Source organism: Martes martes (assembly GCF_963455335.1).
Source record: "Martes martes genome assembly, chromosome: 3".
NCBI classification, from domain to species: Eukaryota; Metazoa; Chordata; class Mammalia; order Carnivora; family Mustelidae; genus Martes; species Martes martes.
Genome location: NC_137890.1, coordinates 963500 through 981128, shown reverse-complemented (window position 1 = coordinate 981128; position 17629 = coordinate 963500). Strand labels below are relative to the sequence as shown.

Below are 17629 nucleotides of genomic sequence, written 5' to 3'. Positions count from 1 at the left end.
TTTCCTGTGGGAATTAATTCGTATTTAACGTGTAGCTTTTGTTCACACGCGTTTTACTTTAAGTACCTGCCGCTCGCAGTGAGTAGGTCTAGCGTCTGCTGGTGGGCAGGCGGCTGGCTGCCTGCTTGTTCGCGTAACCTCGGGGGATGTTTTATTCCTATCTCGCTTTTGTCTTTTTGCCACGGGCGTCCCTCCCCACTCTCAGATAGTGACCACCAACACACACATGGTAAGAAAACTGTGGGTTTGTCCTCTATGTTTTGGAGTGCCTTAAAAATAAAATATTTCTCGAAATATTTTCACCTGTGCCCTCTTCTGTGTGCTCTGTCGGTAGAAGCCTGCTAGCGGCCGTCGGCTCCCGGGCGGGGCCGGCGCTGCCTTAGACGAGTGTGTCTGCGTTCGGTTGTTTGTTGTGCTGTTTCTGGAGTTCTGTGTGGGGCCCGCCCGCCAGGCGGTGGTGGTCTGTGACATACGTCTGGGCTTCCGTGCGTGGCACCGGCAGGCTCGGGGGGCTTGATAGGGACACCACGCTGAGCGCAGCCAACCCAGGCAGGCCTCCGGGACTCTCCGGGGGACGCGCAGGGCTGTACCCTCCGGAGCGCCGCCCGGGTTCGGTGGCCGCGGGACGTGAGTCCCTCCCCGCCAGGCGGCCCGCTGCTCCTGGCACGCGGTGACCTGTTCTTTCCCTGCGTTACGAACAGGCCGTTCTCCTTTGTTGCCTTGTAAGTCAGCGTCCGCTCAACTGATGGCGGAAATGCTTTAAAGACCTCGTTCGCTTCTCTAAAGCCTGACGTTTCTGGGAATGTCCTCTGTCTGCATTTGCTTGGACAGTTCCCAGGGCAGCCGGCCCCGAACTGTCCTCCTGCGGAGTCTCCACACACCTTCCCGCGGCCAGGCCCTGAGGGGGGCTGTTGTCTGTGAGGAAGCACGAGGATTCTGGGTCCCCGGAGCCGGGACATCAGGACCGACGTGGCCTGTTAGCTCTGAGAGAGGCCTCCTGGCACGGTGTGGCTTGCCCGTCGCTTGGGCAGCTGGAGTTCGGATGACGTGACGTACACGCATGGGCGGCGGACCAGGGTTTTGTGCGGCGCCGGTGCTGTTACTCTCCGTGCTGCTCCTTCGTTGCCCCAGACTCGATAATACCGGGTGAGATGCCCGGTCCTGCCCGGTTTCAGCGGCAAGTGGACGCACGCAAAGACGTGTGTGGCCTGTGTACCCTGGACGTGGCTGTGCCGGCTGGCGTGCATGGCACGTGGTCTCTCATGAGGCCTGGGCATGCCTCCTTGTGCTCCAGTCCCCAGAGCCCTGATGTGCCCCCAGCCAGACCCCGTCCATGGCACCGGTGCCAAGCAGGGGCGCTGAGCTGAGGTTTTGTCCACAGCCTTCGAGAGGCGAAGTCTCCTGCAGGTCTGTCGTGCTCCGTAGAGGAGGGGAGCCCCAGGGCCGGGCTTGTCAGAACGAGACGGATGGTAGCCACAGCGCCCAGGTCACGAGTGGTGCTCATTTCCTTCCCGTATCCCTGGGAGGGCAGGAGCCGCACGAGGCTGGGTGGCTCAAGGCCACTGAGCGCAGAGCAGGACTAAACGTCCGGTGTTGGAGCCTTAGCCACCCCTCCCCCTGGTGCCTCCGTGTCTCCAGATGGAACCTTTCTTGCTTGCTTCGTCGGAAAGACGGTTCGATCGCCCACAACACTAAGGCAGTGTTTTAGCGTTATCCTGCGGTGATGCGGACAAACCCCCAAACCCAGGTGCTTCGAGGGCCAGTCTCCGGAGACCCATGATGCCCTTGGGGTACCAGGGGTGGGCAGCAGGAGTTGGCGGACTGTACTGTCCATCCTGCCCTGGACACCCACCCTTCCCGCTCGGGGGCAGCTTGTGGTGGTGTGGTCCGGAAGTCCCATCCCGCCGATGCTCGGTAGGGGAGGACCCCTTTCCTGGAGAGCTGCCTCATTCTGTAGGAACGTGCATAGGTCACCTGTGGTGTGGGGGACAGTCACGGTCACTTCTTGAAAAGAAATTCACTTAAGGAGCATTTTCTGCACAGACGCCAGGAGCCAAAGCTGTTCCTCTCTCTGATGCGCACCCAAGCTCGCGGAGGCAGGAAGGGACGTGCTCGCGTTGGGCACTGGGGCTCCGCTGCAGTCGTGGTAACGGAGGTCAGCCAGCATCGAGGACAGACAGCGGGTTCTTATGGCCATGATTTGAGAAAACACTGGTGCTTGTTGTAGAGTATTTTTAGGTAGGGAAATGAAGCTGGTCTGGGTTTGAAGGATTTTAGGAGGGGAGCGCTTTCCTGCAAGATGCTCCGGGAGGGCAGCAGGGGCCAGAGGGCGAGCAAGGAAGAGCTAGAGGCGCTGCAGGCGTTCGTGAGGCCGGGTGTCCCTGGTGGTCTGCACCGAGGGGGTGCTCTGTTAGGAGATCGGGGGCTGGCGGCCAGGGACCGATGTCATTCTGAAGACAAACCCTCTGGGCACACTTCAATCTCCCACCTCCAAAACCCATAGAAATAGTGACACACAATTTCAATGACAAAAGCCTGAGGGCTTCCCCCCGCCCCCCCGCCACGAATGAGGACTTGAGTGGGTGTTCCCAGAGCTCTCCCCTGACCGGCCGTCCCAGGGAGTCGGAAATCGCCGGCTGAGGGCACAGGTGACGGCAGAGCAGATGCGTCCTCGCTGCCAGAGCTTGTAACCGAAACTCACGTTTCTGGAGCCAACACGGTCGTGTGTTGTCACCGCGCCTGTAGAAATGACAGCTGAGACCCGTGCTTTCCTGCGCGAGACACCGGCAGCCCTGCTTGGTCACCCCGGGTCTGGTCTGCCGTCCTTTCCAGCTCCGCAACCCGGCCCGTTCGTGGTGCTGTTGGCGAGACGCTGCCGTCCACCGCGCGCTCGCTCCTGCACCCTGCTGTTACCCGACCCTTCCGAAACCCTGCCGGGTGCCCTGCCAAGCAGGGCTGGCGACCACGGGAGCCACGGTGTCAGGAAGCAGAGGGGCCAGCCTTCCTCAGGTCCCGCTGACGGCCCCGCGGATTCAGGGCCACGCCAGCCTGGCTGTAGGCTCACCCTGTCCTTCCGTCTGCGAGCGTCGGCTGCCAGGGAAAACCAGACGGCGGCGCGGTTTCCGACACCCTGCTGGCCGGGCGTCTCCGTGGGCTGCGGCCACACTGCTCCCGGGTCTGGACTCTGAAGTTTGTCCTGCCCCCAAAGTGAAACACTGATGAGATCGCACTTTCTGGTCAGAGTTTCTTGCCTGGGCACTGTGGCCTCTGGGGCTGGGGAGTTCGGGTCCCTGGGGCCACCCTGTGCAGGCAGCAGACCCCAGCCCTACGTACAAGATGATGGCAGCAGCCCCCTCCCCAGCGTGGCAGCCAGAACCATCCTGGGCCTTGGCAGGGGCCGCTTGGAGGCAGAGTCACCCCCCATGTGGGTCCGAGTGAGGGAAGCCCCCTTCCGATCCCACCGATGGACGGGGATGAGCTCCAGATGCTGGTGAGGGCTGTGGGGCTCTCTGTCCTCACACAAGTTCTAGAATCCTGCTCGCCTCCATGCCCGCCTGCGTCTGCTGTGTGGAAAACGAGCTCACAGAAAGCCATTTGCGTTCCAGCCGCTTCATGCTTAGTGAAATAGAGCCGTTTGCTTTTAAAAAGTACGAGGACCATTTTCTGAGAGGCACGGTTCACAGGAACCAGAGGGGGGTCGGTGCTTAGATTTCTGGAGAAATCTCGAGGAGAGCAAAATCTCCAGCAGACTGATTTCCCCTGAGAGAAAGTCGGTATTTTGTTTTCTGTGTCTGTGTCTGTAGTTGAGAAATGTCTTGTTTTCGTGATTCGATCCTGTGTTTCCACCACGTGCGGCTTCGCGGCACCGTGCGGGGGAAGGGGGGAGGGGGCCTGCCTTCCTCGGGGCTGTGGCGCGTCTGTGGGTCTGGCCATCGCACTGGCTGCCGGGGCCTCTGTGCAGCTGTCTTGTCCGCCTCCGTTCCCCTTGCCCTGGGCACATCCAGGGGAGAGTCATCCTCGGGGTCCCCACCTGGGACATGGTCATCCCCGTAGCTGCTCGCGAGCAACTCGCTCCTGCCGGTGGCTTCCTTCCAGAGAGGGCAGGGGTCTGAGCTGAGCTGGGAGGAGGCAGCCAGTGCTCCTGAGTCTGTTCTCGAGCGGGCGGGAGGCGTGGGGCCCGGGAGCTGCGTCGTGTCTCTTCCCCACGACACACGACGTGGAAGAGACATGGCCGGTGCCGTGCTCACTAGTGTTCTGGCTCCCGGGGATTTTCTCCATCCACCGCGTTAGGACTGGTATTTGGGGAGGGTCGGGGGGCCGACATCGAGGGGTCGGCACGGGAGCCGCTCTGAACCCACCCCTGGACCGCTGGTCTGGCCCCCGAGGGTGGTGCAGGGTCCCTGGGGGTCTGGGGTGCCCCGGGTGTCGAAAGCCAGCTACTCCCTGTCCCTGTGTCTTCGGGGTCTGGAGCGCTGGCCCGCCAGAGCAGTGAGGCGCATTCTCTAACATTCTCGAGTGTGGAGGAAGGCGATGTGTACTGGCTGCTGACTCTGGACGGTTCCCCCCACAGATCTTTGGCAATTGGACCTTTGGGACGCTGGTATTCACCGTGATGGTGTTTACAGTCACACTAAAGGTGAGTGCTTGCCGTTCCCCTTCCATATTCAGCAGCCCCGTTCCTTGTAACTGTGCCCAGGCTGGAGCCCCCTGCGTCCTGGGCCAGCCTCCGGGGTCACGTTCAGTCATATATGAAGTCAAGGGGAGACGCAGCACGCCGGGCCCTGGGCGACCACGTATTTGAACTTAGGTAAAGGAGGGAATGAGTCAGATTAGAATTCCTTTAAATGACAAGCAGCCCCATCCCAATACAGTCACAATCTACCTTAAAATAAACGTATTGTGGGAAACTCAGCTCTTTTGAGAGGCGAGCCCGATGCCGTGTTCAGGGCCGCACTGCAGGTCCTCGGACAGTTGCCCCCACGTCTCCGCAGTGGGAACGCAGCGGACGGGGCAGCCGGCCGGTCCGGGGTGGGCTCCCCAGGATGCCGGGGCACCGCCTTCTCTCTCTCCTCTGGGGGCCTCCAATTCTATGCTTCCTCAGGAGGCTGACGTCGGCGCTTCGGCTGCTGTGGGTCGGGGTGGTGCGTGTTCCTCGTTCTCTCCCGGTGGCGGGTCTGTGCGGCCGCGGCTCCTTCCTGCCCCTCGAGGGCCCGCCTCACGCCTGGTGTGTGTCTTTCAGCTGGCGCTGGACACGCACTACTGGACTTGGGTCAACCACTTCGTCATCTGGGGGTCCCTGCTGTTCTACGTCGTCTTCTCCCTGCTCTGGGGAGGGATCATCTGGTACGTGGGGGAGCCACGCCACGTGGCCCGTGATCAGCTGAGCCGGGGCGGCCACGGGGGCCCTGCTCCAGATCGCAGGTCAGACGAGGCCCCTCGGGGAAGTCATTTACGCCGCGGCCTGGGCGGGAAGTTCACCGCGGCTGCCAGGTGGAACACGGGACGGTGAAACCGCGGTGCTGGTGCCGTGGCCTCTGACGCGGGCGAGAAGCAGCTGCCTGTGGTGCCTGCTCTGGGGAGTTTCCCGTCACACCTTGGCTCACGCCGGTCCTTCTGCCCGGGCCGTCCTTTCCCACTAGCCTGCCCCGTGAGCTCTTATGTGTCCTTCAGGACCCCGTGCTCATCGCCCGCCTCATCACTGGGTCGCCTCAGCCTCTGTCCCTGCTCCTGTCAGGGCACCCGCACCTCTGCCGGAGACGCAGCGTTTCCTGAGCACGGCTGGGACGGGGAGGTGCCAGGCGCGGTGGCCTGGGCGTGCCTTGCCCTGGGTGCGCTGGTGGGAAGCAGCGTCCCCTGCCCTGCGGGAGCCCCCCCCCATCCCCCCCTCGGAGCATCGCTGACCCCCAGTGGCCAGAGCCGAGTGCTGCAGGTTCGTTGGGACCCGCAGGTGCCGCGCTCCGTGGCCTTCCGGCGGCTTCCAGGGCGCCTGTCCCAGCTCCCATCCCGCGACCGGCCCCGTTTTGTCCCCGGCGCCCGCCTGCCCCGCTGCCAGCCTTGGGCATAGGCGGAACCAGCCAGGTTCCCCGTTGGCCGTGGAGCCCCGTGGCGCTTTCTCGAATCGCAGATGCGCCCGAAGGGGCCACGCGAGCCCTTCTCACGGAGGGCGAGCCCGGGGCAGCTGACGGGCGCCCGTGCATGTCTTGGGCGTTCGCCGGCTCCAGGGCCGGCCTCTGTCTTTGGCAGGACTTCTGGAAGCCCTTCCTCCCGCCCGGCCGGACGGGGCCGTCCTGCGGCCCGTGGCCCGCGAGCGAGGCGCCCACCCCCGAGAGGGTCGGGGCCGGACGCGAAGGCCCGGGCCTCCTCGGGGCAGGGAGAGCGGTGCCCCCCGGGGAACCTCCAGCCGGCCCGTCTGTCTCCGCAGGCCCTTCCTCAGTTACCAGCGGATGTACTATGTGTTCGTCCAGATGTTGTCCAGCGGCCCCGCCTGGCTGGTCATCATCCTGCTCATCACCGTCAGCCTCCTCCCCGACGTCCTCAAGAAGGTGCTGTGCCGGCAGCTGTGGCCCAGCGCCACCGAGAGAATCCAGGTGCGGGCGGGGCGGGGGCTGCGGGCGGGGCTGCGGGCGGCGGGGCGGGGCTGCGGGCGGGGCTTGCACGGTGGGCGGGGCGGAGGGCGGGGCTGCGGAGGGCGGGGTGGGGCTGGGGGCGGGGCCGTGCACGGGGGGGGCGGGGCCGCGGGGTGGAGGGGGCACCCAGCCGGAGCGGGAGCTTGAGGGAAAGCAGGAGAGGCTTGTGCTGGGAAACGTGGTCAGTCCAGGGCGCCCTGTTGAGGGTGAGGAGGTGGACGCAGGGAGGTGCAAGGCGACCAGCGTTGCGCCCCCAGAAGCTGTCGCGCGGAAATAAGGGGAGAGCAGGAGAGGAGGACCGAGCCCCTGCAGAAGGAAAGTCCTTTGTGGAAACCTAAGGATGCTCGTAGATTGAATCCTCGCTCCGGAGGTTAAAGTGCGTCAGCTTTAGGGGCGGTGAACGTGGCCCAGACGTTAGCGTTTGTGTTGGGAAGTTCTGGTGCACACTCGGGTCGTGGGTTTCCACGATCCCAAATGGAGGCCCCCAGCCTGGAGTCTGCATTCAGGAGAGAAATGACACGTGCAGCCTACCCCAGCTTAAGGACCGCAGCAGCTGTCACGCAGAGTTCTCAGGGAGGGCACGTCCCCCATCCCCTCACCCCTGCGATCTCAGGGAGGGCGCGTCCCCATCCCCTCACCACTGTGATCTCGGGACACACCCCCCATCCCCTCACCCCTGCGACCTCAGGGAGGACACCCCACCCAATCCTCTCACCCCACAATGTCAGGGAGAGCACCTCTCCCATTCCCTCACCCCTGCGGTCTCAGGACACACCTCCCATCCCCTCACCCCTGTGATCTTAGGGAGGGCGGGTCCCCTATCCTCTCAACTCTGCAGTCTCAGGGAGGATACACCCCCTATCCTCTCACCCCTACAGTGTGAGGGAGGGCACATCCCCTATCTCCTCACACTATGGTCTCAGGGAGGACACTCCCCTCACCTCTGAGATCTCAGGGAGGGCACGTCCCCCATCCCCTCACCCCTGTGTCCTGCCCATGGAGGTGCAGAGCCTCTGTAAGGAGAAGAGAGGGGCCTGTCAAGTGTGCAGGCGGCAGAGCAGGGCTCTCCCTGCAGAACACAGGTGGACGTGCAGGTGGGAGGACTCTCCGTGCCCTTGAGGACGTGAGGCAAGGCCTTCCGGGCAGCTCCCGTGGCCTGGGGCTCCCCCTCCGGTGCTGTTGGCCGGCCTCAGCGGGGAAACGGCCAGGCTGCCGCTGGGTTCGCAGGGAGCGAGGGCCGGGCACTGCGTGTGCCCCCCTGCACCCGTCCCAGTGGTTGAATGGGATCCGGGGAGTGGGGAGCTTTCCCAGAAGTCTGTGCCGACCGAGCATGCTGGGCGCGGTGCCTCTGGTTCCCCACGGTTCCCTCCTCGGTGCCTGCGTGTCTGTAGTCGGCACTGACGGCGCGTGAGTGTGCAGGGACACCTTCGCTCTGAGCTCTTGAACAAGCGAACATGAGAGGAGGTGTCGGGGCAGGAGGAAAAAGACAGCAGGGACGAGAGGCCTGCGTGACCCCGGGAGGGCAGCGTCCAGGGAGGCCCCAGTTTGCTGAGCGCGATGGTGGGGATGCGCGAGGGGGTTCCTGCCATTAACCGGGCTCAACTGCCTTAACCTGTTTCTCTTCTTCCTTCCTCCTTCCCTTTGTCTCCAACCTCTTTGCCTAAATAACCACTCCCACCTGTCTTGCGATGTGCGTGGCCCCGCGACCCCTCTGGGACTGCAGACTAAGAGCCAGTGCCTTTCTGTCGAGCAGTCCACCATCTTTATGCTCTCTCAGACCTCCAGCAGTCTGAGTTTCTAACGGAACAAGGTGATGCTTTTCTGTCATTTGGCATGGTGGGGTTGCGGTCACAGGAAGTGGAGGGCTGACTCCTCGCTGAGCTGTCCAGCTCCCAGCCCGGGCTCGTGTGGGCTCAGGGAGAACGCACGTCCGGAGCTTCTGGGATGACCCATATCTGAGATGCGAGAAGTATGCATGGCCCGTGCTTCTCTGTGGGTCCGTGGGAGGTCCCGGGTCCCAGCTGTCAGGGCGCAGGGCTGCCCTGCATCGCACTGGCTGGTGGGCACCCGTGGCCCCAGCACACGGCGGCGTGGGTGTGGCAGCTCCAGACCATGTGGGCAGAGTCCACGCAACACTGCCCCTCTCCGCAGCCAATGACGGATGGCAACAAGACCTCCTCACTCACACAGCTGTGCGGACCCATTGCACAGACAGTGTTGCACAGGCCCCACAAGACACTGCAGGAAAGACAAGGCTCACGCTGAGCTCACGGTGGACAAAGCCAGGAGAGTTGTGTTTGGATCAAGTGTTTTTACAGATTCCCTTTTCATTTTTTAAAAAATCTGATGGTTTTTACAGAAAGCCTCTGCGCTGCTATAAGTGGCCGTGCTGACTTATCTCTCGGCAGCACAGAGCCAGGTGCGGGGCCGGTGCCCGGGGCCACGAGCTGCTCATGAAGAGCCACGATCTCGGGCACAGCAGTCCAGGGGGCTCCTGTCCGTGTGTCGGCTGTGAGTCCGTGCATCTGAACAACACGCTTACCGAGGCCTCAGCATCAGGGATGGGAAGCTGTTTCCCAGTGCCACTGGGTTCATAGGAAAATACCTAAAGAAGAGGCTTTGATTCCTTTTAATGACGGCTCCTCCTCTAAACGTCGTTGACACTACTTTTTAACTAAGAGGATGGTGCATTTTTAACTTCTGGTAATTATCAGCAATCAAAATTTTCCTACTCTGGCGCCGTCAGAATTTGCTAGAGTAAACGACATAGTTTCACTCACTGGGTACACACTTGAAAACATTTAGGATGAAATTCTTATTAGGGGACGTATAAGTCACACGATGTGCTTAAGAAGTTGATTAAATCTGGCCAAACTCTGGGCTAAAAATATCTACATTCACTGCTGAGGGATGAGGTTTGCTGAAACTTGCTCTTAGAAGCCCGCCTCTGGCTGCTCGGGGACGGTGGGTGCTGGGCGCCCTGCAGGGTCCATGGCCCCCGAGGCGGCCCACACCTACACCTCCTCAGAGCCCCCGGCACGCACACAGGTGTGCGTGTGCTTCTGGGAACCCCCCAGAGCCGGCAAAACTTTGGAGGAACAGACCCCAGACCAGTCCCCGCATCAGATGGACGCTGGTTTCCTTGCACCTGTTCTGTCACAAGGAAACGTCTCAGGCAGCGGGTCTCGCGTGTGCACGTGTGACCCATGTGTACGTATGTGTACACATGTCTCGATGCATTACCGGGTACGGTGCCATCCCCGCAGGGGGCGCGTACCCTCCCCCGTCTGTCCATCCTTCTCGCCAGAGGACTTTCTGCGTCTCACACCTCGTGCTCCTTCCCCTCTTGAAATTCCCTCCCTGCTGCTTCCCGAGGCCCCGACAGGGTCTGCCGAGAAAGCCGGCGTTGGGCTGTGGCCCTGGGACCTCTGGGCCCTGCAGGAGTCCAGCCTTGGGGTCGGGGCCAAGGACAGGGACAGAGCGATGGCAGGTGCGGTCCCTCCCGTTCCAGGCGAGCACTGGGGACGTCGCGGGTCGGCGGGTCCCCGGCCTGTGCTCCTCTCTGTGCCCTGGACCGTCCCGCGGTCGCCGCCAGGCAAAGGCTGTTAGGAAGACCCGCCCCTTCCCCGCGGCGCCCTTCCCCCGCCCCCGGCTCGCGGCGACTCCCGCGGCAGACCACGGGCCCTTCGCCCGCCCACGCCCGGCCGGCACAGGGCCCCGCGTGGGCCGCGCGGCGGGGTGGCGGCCCGGACGGCAGGCGCCTCTCAGTGTTTCTCCTCGCCTTGCAGCAGAGCACGAAACTCAGAGCGTCGGTCGCTGCGGGCACGGAACGGCCGCTTCTGAAGGACCTGCTGCCGCGGCCGAGGCGCCGGTAGCCGAGGATAGGTAACCGCGCCCGCCGCGCCTGGCGGGCCGCCCGGTGTGCCGTGACCCCCGCACTGCCCGCGTTCCTCCAGAGTTTTGTTGGGCCGCGCTAGTTCTGATAAGAGGTTCATGGTGGAAAAAAAAGTTTTTACGCACACGTGTGTCTGTCCCGGGTAAGTGACCTGCCTGAGCGTGTCTGGCGGCAGATGGCCGTGCGCGCACGCACGCGCGCTTGTGCCGGCGTCCTCCCACACGCACTTGCGGGATCCTCTCACGCGCTACGCTCAGGGCTTAGTTTCCAGAATGAAGCTCATCCCTCGGCCTTGGCTGTAGAAGGAGCTTCCCCCCAAAAGGTCTATCGGGAAAGCCCATGTTTTGACAAAACGGCTGAAGGTGGCCCGGTTGGCGGGAGCGTTGGCCCAGGCAGACGTGCGGTGCAGGGTGTGGTCGGCAGCGGCCCACGGAGCCCTGTCTGCCCGGGACGAAACGCCGCCACACCCCCGACGCGCCCGGAGCTGGGTGTCTCCGCTGGGACAGGCGGGCCGCCTTCTCCGCCTGGGGACGCGTGTCCCTTTAAGACCCATTTCTCCTGACGGCTTCCCCCAGTGCCCGCGGCCTGGTGAACTTAATGAGGCTGCAGCCTTCTCTGCAGTAACAGCCTGACAGCCCGGTAGACGGAGTGTCCGTGTGCGAGAGGTGACAGAGACCCAGCCCCCCCAGGCCCCTGGCGGACACTTTGCACGGGGACGTACTCCGTCTGGAGCCAGCGGGGGAGCCGCTGGTGGCCAGAGCGCGGTCACCACGCTGGCTCTGCGTCCTCGGCCACGTGGGACACACGTGCCCGCCCCGTGTCTGGACGGGAGGCCGCGTGGGCAGCGCCAGCACCGGCTGGGCGGGGTCCTCGCCGAGGGTCCGGGACTGACACTGTCCTTTCCGTTCCCCAGCAGAGCACACGCGTGCGCGGCCAGGACCGCCTCCCCGAGCTCACCCTCCTGACCTCCCTGCAGAGCCCCAGCCCCTGGGCCGTGTGGCCGGGCCCGCACACAGAATGGGGGACGCCGACGTGGCCTCTCGCCGGTCTCCTGCATCGCCACCGCCCTCCCGGCCCCGCACCCCACGGGTGGACCGCTGGTGGACAGGCCACTGGTCCGAGGCTCTGAGAGCCTCACGTGCGTGCTTCTCCCCGCCCCCGAAGGAGGGATGAGAACGACAGGACTGGGCTGGGGTGCGCGGCTGGCCAGCGTCACCTCCTGGGGGCTGATGGCCCCCACAGCTTGCCTCGGGCATCTGGTTGGCTTGTGAAGGAGAGCACGCGTGGCCCTCTGCGTCCCGGCCAGGGCCTCCAGTCCCACAGGCTGTCGGAGGAGAACCCCCCGCGTGAAGGTGGGCCGTGGGCCGGATTCGGGGCGGCCACACCGACCGTCCCAAGCGCAGGGGCCTCTTCCTCACCACGGGACGGGCCGGCCTCGCCCCCGTGCATCCTTGTCCAGAGCCCTCCAGTCCTCGTGCTTCTGGAACTGGCCGGACCAGACCGTGGTGTCACCGTGCTCCCATGGCCTGTCGGAGTCCTAGACCGTGTCCTGCTTCTGTCCGAACCCACCTCCTAGCGAAGCTGCTTTTCAGGGTCGCGTCTGACACGGAGTTTGTCCCTCCGAGGGAGCCTAGGGTCCCCTGTGTGAATCTGTTTCCCCTCCCGGCTGCCCCTGTGAGAAAAAAGTGTCATGTGTGAAGAACAGAAGACGCGGTCCTCCAAGCCCCCCAGTGCAGGGGATGGGACAGTTGCGCCCACAGCCCCTTAGGGCCTCCCCGCATGCTCACGTCCAGACGGCTCTCTCACCGGTTCCAGGTGGTGGGGGGCCCGGGGCAGAGCCCTCTGGTGTCTTCATCGAGGGGGGGCCTCCAGGGGCCGCGACCGTCTTCTGAAGTCTGTTTCAGGCCCACGCGGGTCTGACGGTGAGGCGACCTCCAAGTCCTGAAAAGCGGGATTGCCGCCCCGGACCACTGCCCACGGCTGAGACTGGGCCCCAGGCCCCTGTGTGTTGTGCTGGATCCGCCGTGCTGCGGTCTGCCGGCCGGGGTGTCTCTGGGGTGGGCAGATCTGGAGGAGGCCGCTGCGTGGACCGCCCTCGTCCCTTCTCTGTAGCGCCATTTGTTTCTAGAAATAACCTCCTTGACGTAGCCTTAATGGTCCGCAAAGAAGACATTTCAGTCTGAGGTTCGCAGTGTGGCTGCGGGAACGGGCACGCTGGAGGAGCCTCGCCCAGAGCTCAGCGGGCCCCTGCCTGCTGCCGGGCGCCAGGCTGTGGCCCCAGGGACGCTGGTGCGTGGGCGCGGGGTGGGCTGCATGCCAGGCACTGCGGGAAGTCCCAGTGTCACTGCTTGATTGTACGACGTCTCGTCTATAAAATGCCCGTTTGGACTGGGGGACGAGCGGACTGCGTGCACGGAGTAGTTGGGGTAAGTTCAGGGGAAGTAGAAACAGCAAACCAAAGACCAGGAGAACGGACGGGGAGTGCGCCGGGGTCTCCATCCCGCCGCCCTCCGTCCCGCCATCCCGCCGCCCTCCGTCCCGCGCGCTGCCGCCCGTGTGTGAGGGCGTCCCGGCCGGCGTCCGCGCCAGACCCTGCGAACAACGGTGTGTGCGTTTTTACAGCTGTTTTTAAGAACCCAATGTGGGTATCAATGTCATACCCGTGGGGAACAGATTCTCTGTATGTTTAGTTAACAAATTCTTTGTAATGTATTTTTTTAGAAATCTTAAAATTGCCTTTGCACAGGACTATTTTCATAGCTGTTTCTATCTCTTTATTCATTTTTTTGTTAACATGCCACATCTAATTTTTAAAGTATGTTTTTAAAGCTTCTAATTTTTAAGTTGATGAACTTTTGGCCACTTTGCATTTAAATTCTGGTGGGAGTTTGGGGAGTGTCTGTGTCCACGGGGTGCGAAGTCTCTGTGTCCCCGGCAGTGGTGATGGGCTGAGGCCTGTCTAGAGCACAATACTTTGCTTCCTGATTCTTCACCGTTGATTGTGATTTTCATCTGCTTTTTGTTTTGTGTTTGGTTTGCATCCTTCGGCCTTAAAATAGAAGCTTCTTGAGGGATGGTTTGGTGTTCTCTTTCCGCCCGTACGGAGATGGTCACCATTTGCCTCTGATAACACACGTCTCATTGGGAAAGTCACTAGCCCCTTACATGCGCCGAATGTCTTTTCTGAGATCGTTGGGGAAGTCCTCCGTGCCTGCCCCGCATGGTGGACACGGGGCCAGAGAGAGGGCGACAAGCCCCCGGGGCAAGTGTGCACGTGGGACCCTGTGCGACTTCTTGCCTACACTAGTTCCTGTTCACTTGCCTTAAACTGACCTGAAAGCAAGTCCTGTCAGCGTCAAGCACTCCTCTTTGTTCCGAAGACCTCGTTCAGGACAGCCCTGTGGACGGGTCACCACCGTGAGCTCCCACGGCAGCCCCAACATCTGGTTCCGAAGCCGCACACCACGCCCCTCAGAGCGGGTCACACTAACGCACAGGTGGTTCCGACCACGTCCCCGTCTCCTGCCTTCAGCTCCGTGTCCACTCGGGGCCACACGGTACGCATGCATACATGCTCCCTGGGCCCTGGGCCTCCTGCCCTCTTCCTGAGGGGACCCTGCCGGGAGCTCCAGGAACACAGGGCTTCCTGGACTTCGAGCCTCGCACCCTGGCATGGCGTGGAGACGGGACGGACACGCTGCCGGGCTGCCTCCCCGGGTCGGCCCCCTGGCTGACCCACCCCACGTGGCTCTGCCCTCCGGACAGGCAGCAGAGGGCAGCGTCTGGACCCCTCAAGCCTCCAGGAGCCCCGGCTGGCCCTCTGCCACGGGCAGCCGGCGGAAAAGGCATCCTCTCGGCAACTCGTTGCGAAGCCATCCCAACCGCTCCTGTGCATTGGACTCCGGGGGTGAGCGGAGACTAGACAAGGCCCTCACAGTGCCGCGCGCCCAGCTTCTGCAGTGACAGGCTGCAGAACTGTCGCTTGGCCTGGTGAGATTTTGCAGCTTTAAGTACAAAAATGTCTTCTCCGTGCTGTTCTGGTTGGTCTCCAGTCGTTGCACATCAGCCAGATGCGCAGCGCGGCCTGGAGGAGGCTTTCCGGCCCTTTTCGTTAAAACCACTGAGTTCGCTGTGTCGCACTGACTGGAGTGACCCGACGCGGCCCTCCTTTCCTTCAAAAGTCCCATCATTTATTAACAGTCCGCGTCACGTCTCCGTGTCTACGTTTCTTTTGGATGCTTCCCAGTTAGAAACAGGAAAAATGTCAGCTGGCAAATGCGTTTTTTTAAGTTAGAGGGGAGGTGAATGGGAAAGAGAATCATTCTGAATATCATCTATAAACAAAGCTTTAATGAAGATGTGTCAGAAGTATTATCAAAGTGTGATTCTACTTTTGCAGAAAAAAATCTAAAGATCAGTTTATATAGCTTTATTTTTTACCTTATCAAAATATACAGAATTTTAATATGCATATATTATTGTCTCTGACTTAAAGCTATGATGTGTGTCTGCATTGCCATTTAAAATGTCCATTCATCATGTAATGTAATAGAAGAGAATCTTCCAAGTGTATTTAACACGAGTGGTATCCATAATTGTCATCGTCATAAATACTGGAATTTATTTTTAAATTATTGAACATAGTAGGTAGTCATGCTTAATTGATAACGATTCATTAACCCGCTTTGAAAAATTAAATTGTGATTAAACCAAATCTTACACTTCCGCAAAGTTCATTTTGTATGCTACTGATTTTAACTTTTATTTCTGTAGATAAAGTGTGACTTAATTATATTGCATTTTTCTGCAGACTATTTAAGCAGGAGACTTGAATCTGCTTGCAATAAAGAAGAAAAAAAATTCTGACTTGGTTTCTTTATGAATTAAAAAAAAATCACTTGGCCTTAAATCTCATAGAGGTGCCTGGGTGGCTCAATCGTTAAGCGTCTGCCTTCGGCTCCCGTCATGGTCCCAGGGTCCTGGGATTGAGCCCCACATTGGGCTCTCTGCTCAGCGGGGAGTCTGCTTCCCCTTCTCCCACTCCCCCTGCTTGTGCGCTGTCTCGCTGTCTGTCTGTTAGGGTCCGTAATCAAAGGAGCGAGGCTGATACAAAGCGAAGGTCCAGCAAAGCTTTATTTCGCGCCAAGCATGGAGAATCCAACTCTCCGGTCAGGGCCATCTCTTGCAAAGAGGCGACCCCTCCCAGCCTCACAGACTAACTTTTATAGAGGTGGTTTAGCCGGGCTATACCCGGGTGGCCAATGAGATTGCAACACACAGAGAAAACTGCACAGTCATGTTAGGTCACACATGGGCAGCCAATTGAATCACGAGTCACCCTAGTAGATATATGCACGCCCCACTGATTGGCTGTCTCCACCTGGCTGACCCGCCCTTGTATCTGGGCTTTGCAAGGAAGTTCCTCTGGGAGGCACGGGGTCAATCTAAGTTCACTGCATAAACACAAAATGACTCCCTCTGGCCAACCAGGCCCTTACATTCCCCCCTTTTCTTTGGAGATTAGTCAAATCCTTGGCTTTTCAGCCAGTTCTATGTTCTCTGGTTGTAAGGGGTTATATTGAGCATGTAAATCTAACATTTTTATCGCTCTAGTTTTCTTTTGTACAAATGACACTAGTGCAGAGTCGGCTGTTGAGTTAGCCATTTACTGCTTTGTATAACCTTTTCCATTTTTCCTAATTTCGTTCATCTAATTTCCTACCTATACTTTACATAAACAGGTAACAATAGGAGCAACAATAAACTCATAGTCTTTTGAGTCTTAGCTTTAGTCCACGGTCAGCGGGGTCCATTGGCTGTGGCCTCCATCTCTGGGGGACGTCCTTGTCCTCAGCTCGTTTGACGTGACCCACGTGAATCCAGGCCCTGATGCCTTCTACTTTTATTGCCATGGGGGTGATCAGGATGACAGTAAACAGTCCCTTCCAGCAAGCCTCCAAGTTTCCCACTTGATGGCGATGTATCCAAACCAGGTCCCCGGGTTGGTAAGGATGTGGTTCCACCTCCATCTCCATCTCAGTGTGGGCAGTTTGGACCCCTGCGTGGGCTTTTTTAAAGACAGACTGTAATGCCTGCAGTGACTAGAGTACAGACTGATCAGTCATTTCTGCTAGAGCAACCTCTTGTAGCCAAGGGCAGAACGGAGGGGGGGAGGGGGGAGGGGGTCTCCCGAACATTATTTCAAATGGGGTCACCTTGTTTAAGTAAGGTGTACACCGCGCCCTGAGGAGGGCGAAGAGAAGGAGATCCACCCATCCACCGCCAATCTCCAGAATTAGCTTTGTCACCGTCTCTTTTAGAGTCCGGTTCATTCTCTCTACTTGCCCGGAACTCTGGGGCCGGTAGACACAATGTAGTTTCCAGTTAGTGCCCATGGCCTTGGCCAGTGCCTGTGAGACTGAACTCACAAATTCAGGGCCGTTGTCTGATCTGACCCGATTGCAAGAGGCAACCCAAACCTAGGAATTATTTCTTCTAATAGCTTTTTGGCTACTACTCCTGCCATCTCATGTTCGGCAGAAAAAGCCTCTACCCAGCCTGAAAATGTATCTACAAAAACTAACATATACTTGTGCCCATATTTTCCGGGTTTCATTTCAGTAAAATCTATTTCCCAATAAATTCCTGGTTCCTTACCTCTTTCTCTTTTTCCCTCTTCCCATTCTAGTTCCTCCTGCATTAACTGCCTGGCATTGAGCACATCTATCAACTACATCCTGAACCATATGCCCTAATTTAGAAACCTGGAACTGCTTGCCTATAAGCTCCTTGAGTTTGCGTGTCCCCAAATAAGTGCCCTGATGTATCTGGTCTACTAACTTCTTACCTAGTCTTCGAGGAAGAATTAACGTTCCTGTTTTAGTCTTAGCCCAGTCCCCTTCATAGTCCAATTTAGCCCATTTTTGTAAATACTTTAAATCTTCCTCTGAGTAGTCTGGTTTTTCTGGTAGGGCTGGAGCCGGGAGTGTAACCAGCTCATGCACTGTTTCTCGGGCTGCTTGCTTTGCAGCTTGATCTGCTAATTGGTTTCCTTTTGAAATCATATCAGTCCCCTTTTGGTGTCCCGGGCAATGCATAACGGCCACCT

The 17629-nt window shown here is 59.8% G+C and overlaps 1 protein-coding gene across 13 annotated transcripts in view; it reads left to right on the top strand.

The window, feature by feature from the left end:
- Window positions 1–15388, top strand: part of ATP11A (ATPase phospholipid transporting 11A) — a 115392-nt gene extending 100004 nt beyond the window's left edge. Inside the window, exons 26-30 of one of the 13 annotated variants that reach the window (XR_013966617.1) lie at window positions 4571–4636; window positions 5240–5343; window positions 6422–6587; window positions 10415–10663; window positions 11435–11577. Coding sequence is in view for 10 of the 13 variants with exons in the window: in XM_080799775.1 (XP_080655901.1) it covers window positions 4571–4636; window positions 5240–5343; window positions 6422–6587; window positions 11438–11650 (549 nt within the window). In the remaining 3 variants the exon portion in view is untranslated. Of the gene's footprint in view, window positions 1–4570; window positions 4637–5239; window positions 5344–6421; window positions 6588–8349 lie in introns of those variants that run through there. The other 12 variants (XR_013966618.1, XR_013966619.1, XM_080799783.1 and 9 more) reach the window with 12 other exon arrangements.
- Window positions 15389–17629: the final 2241 nt, after the last annotated feature.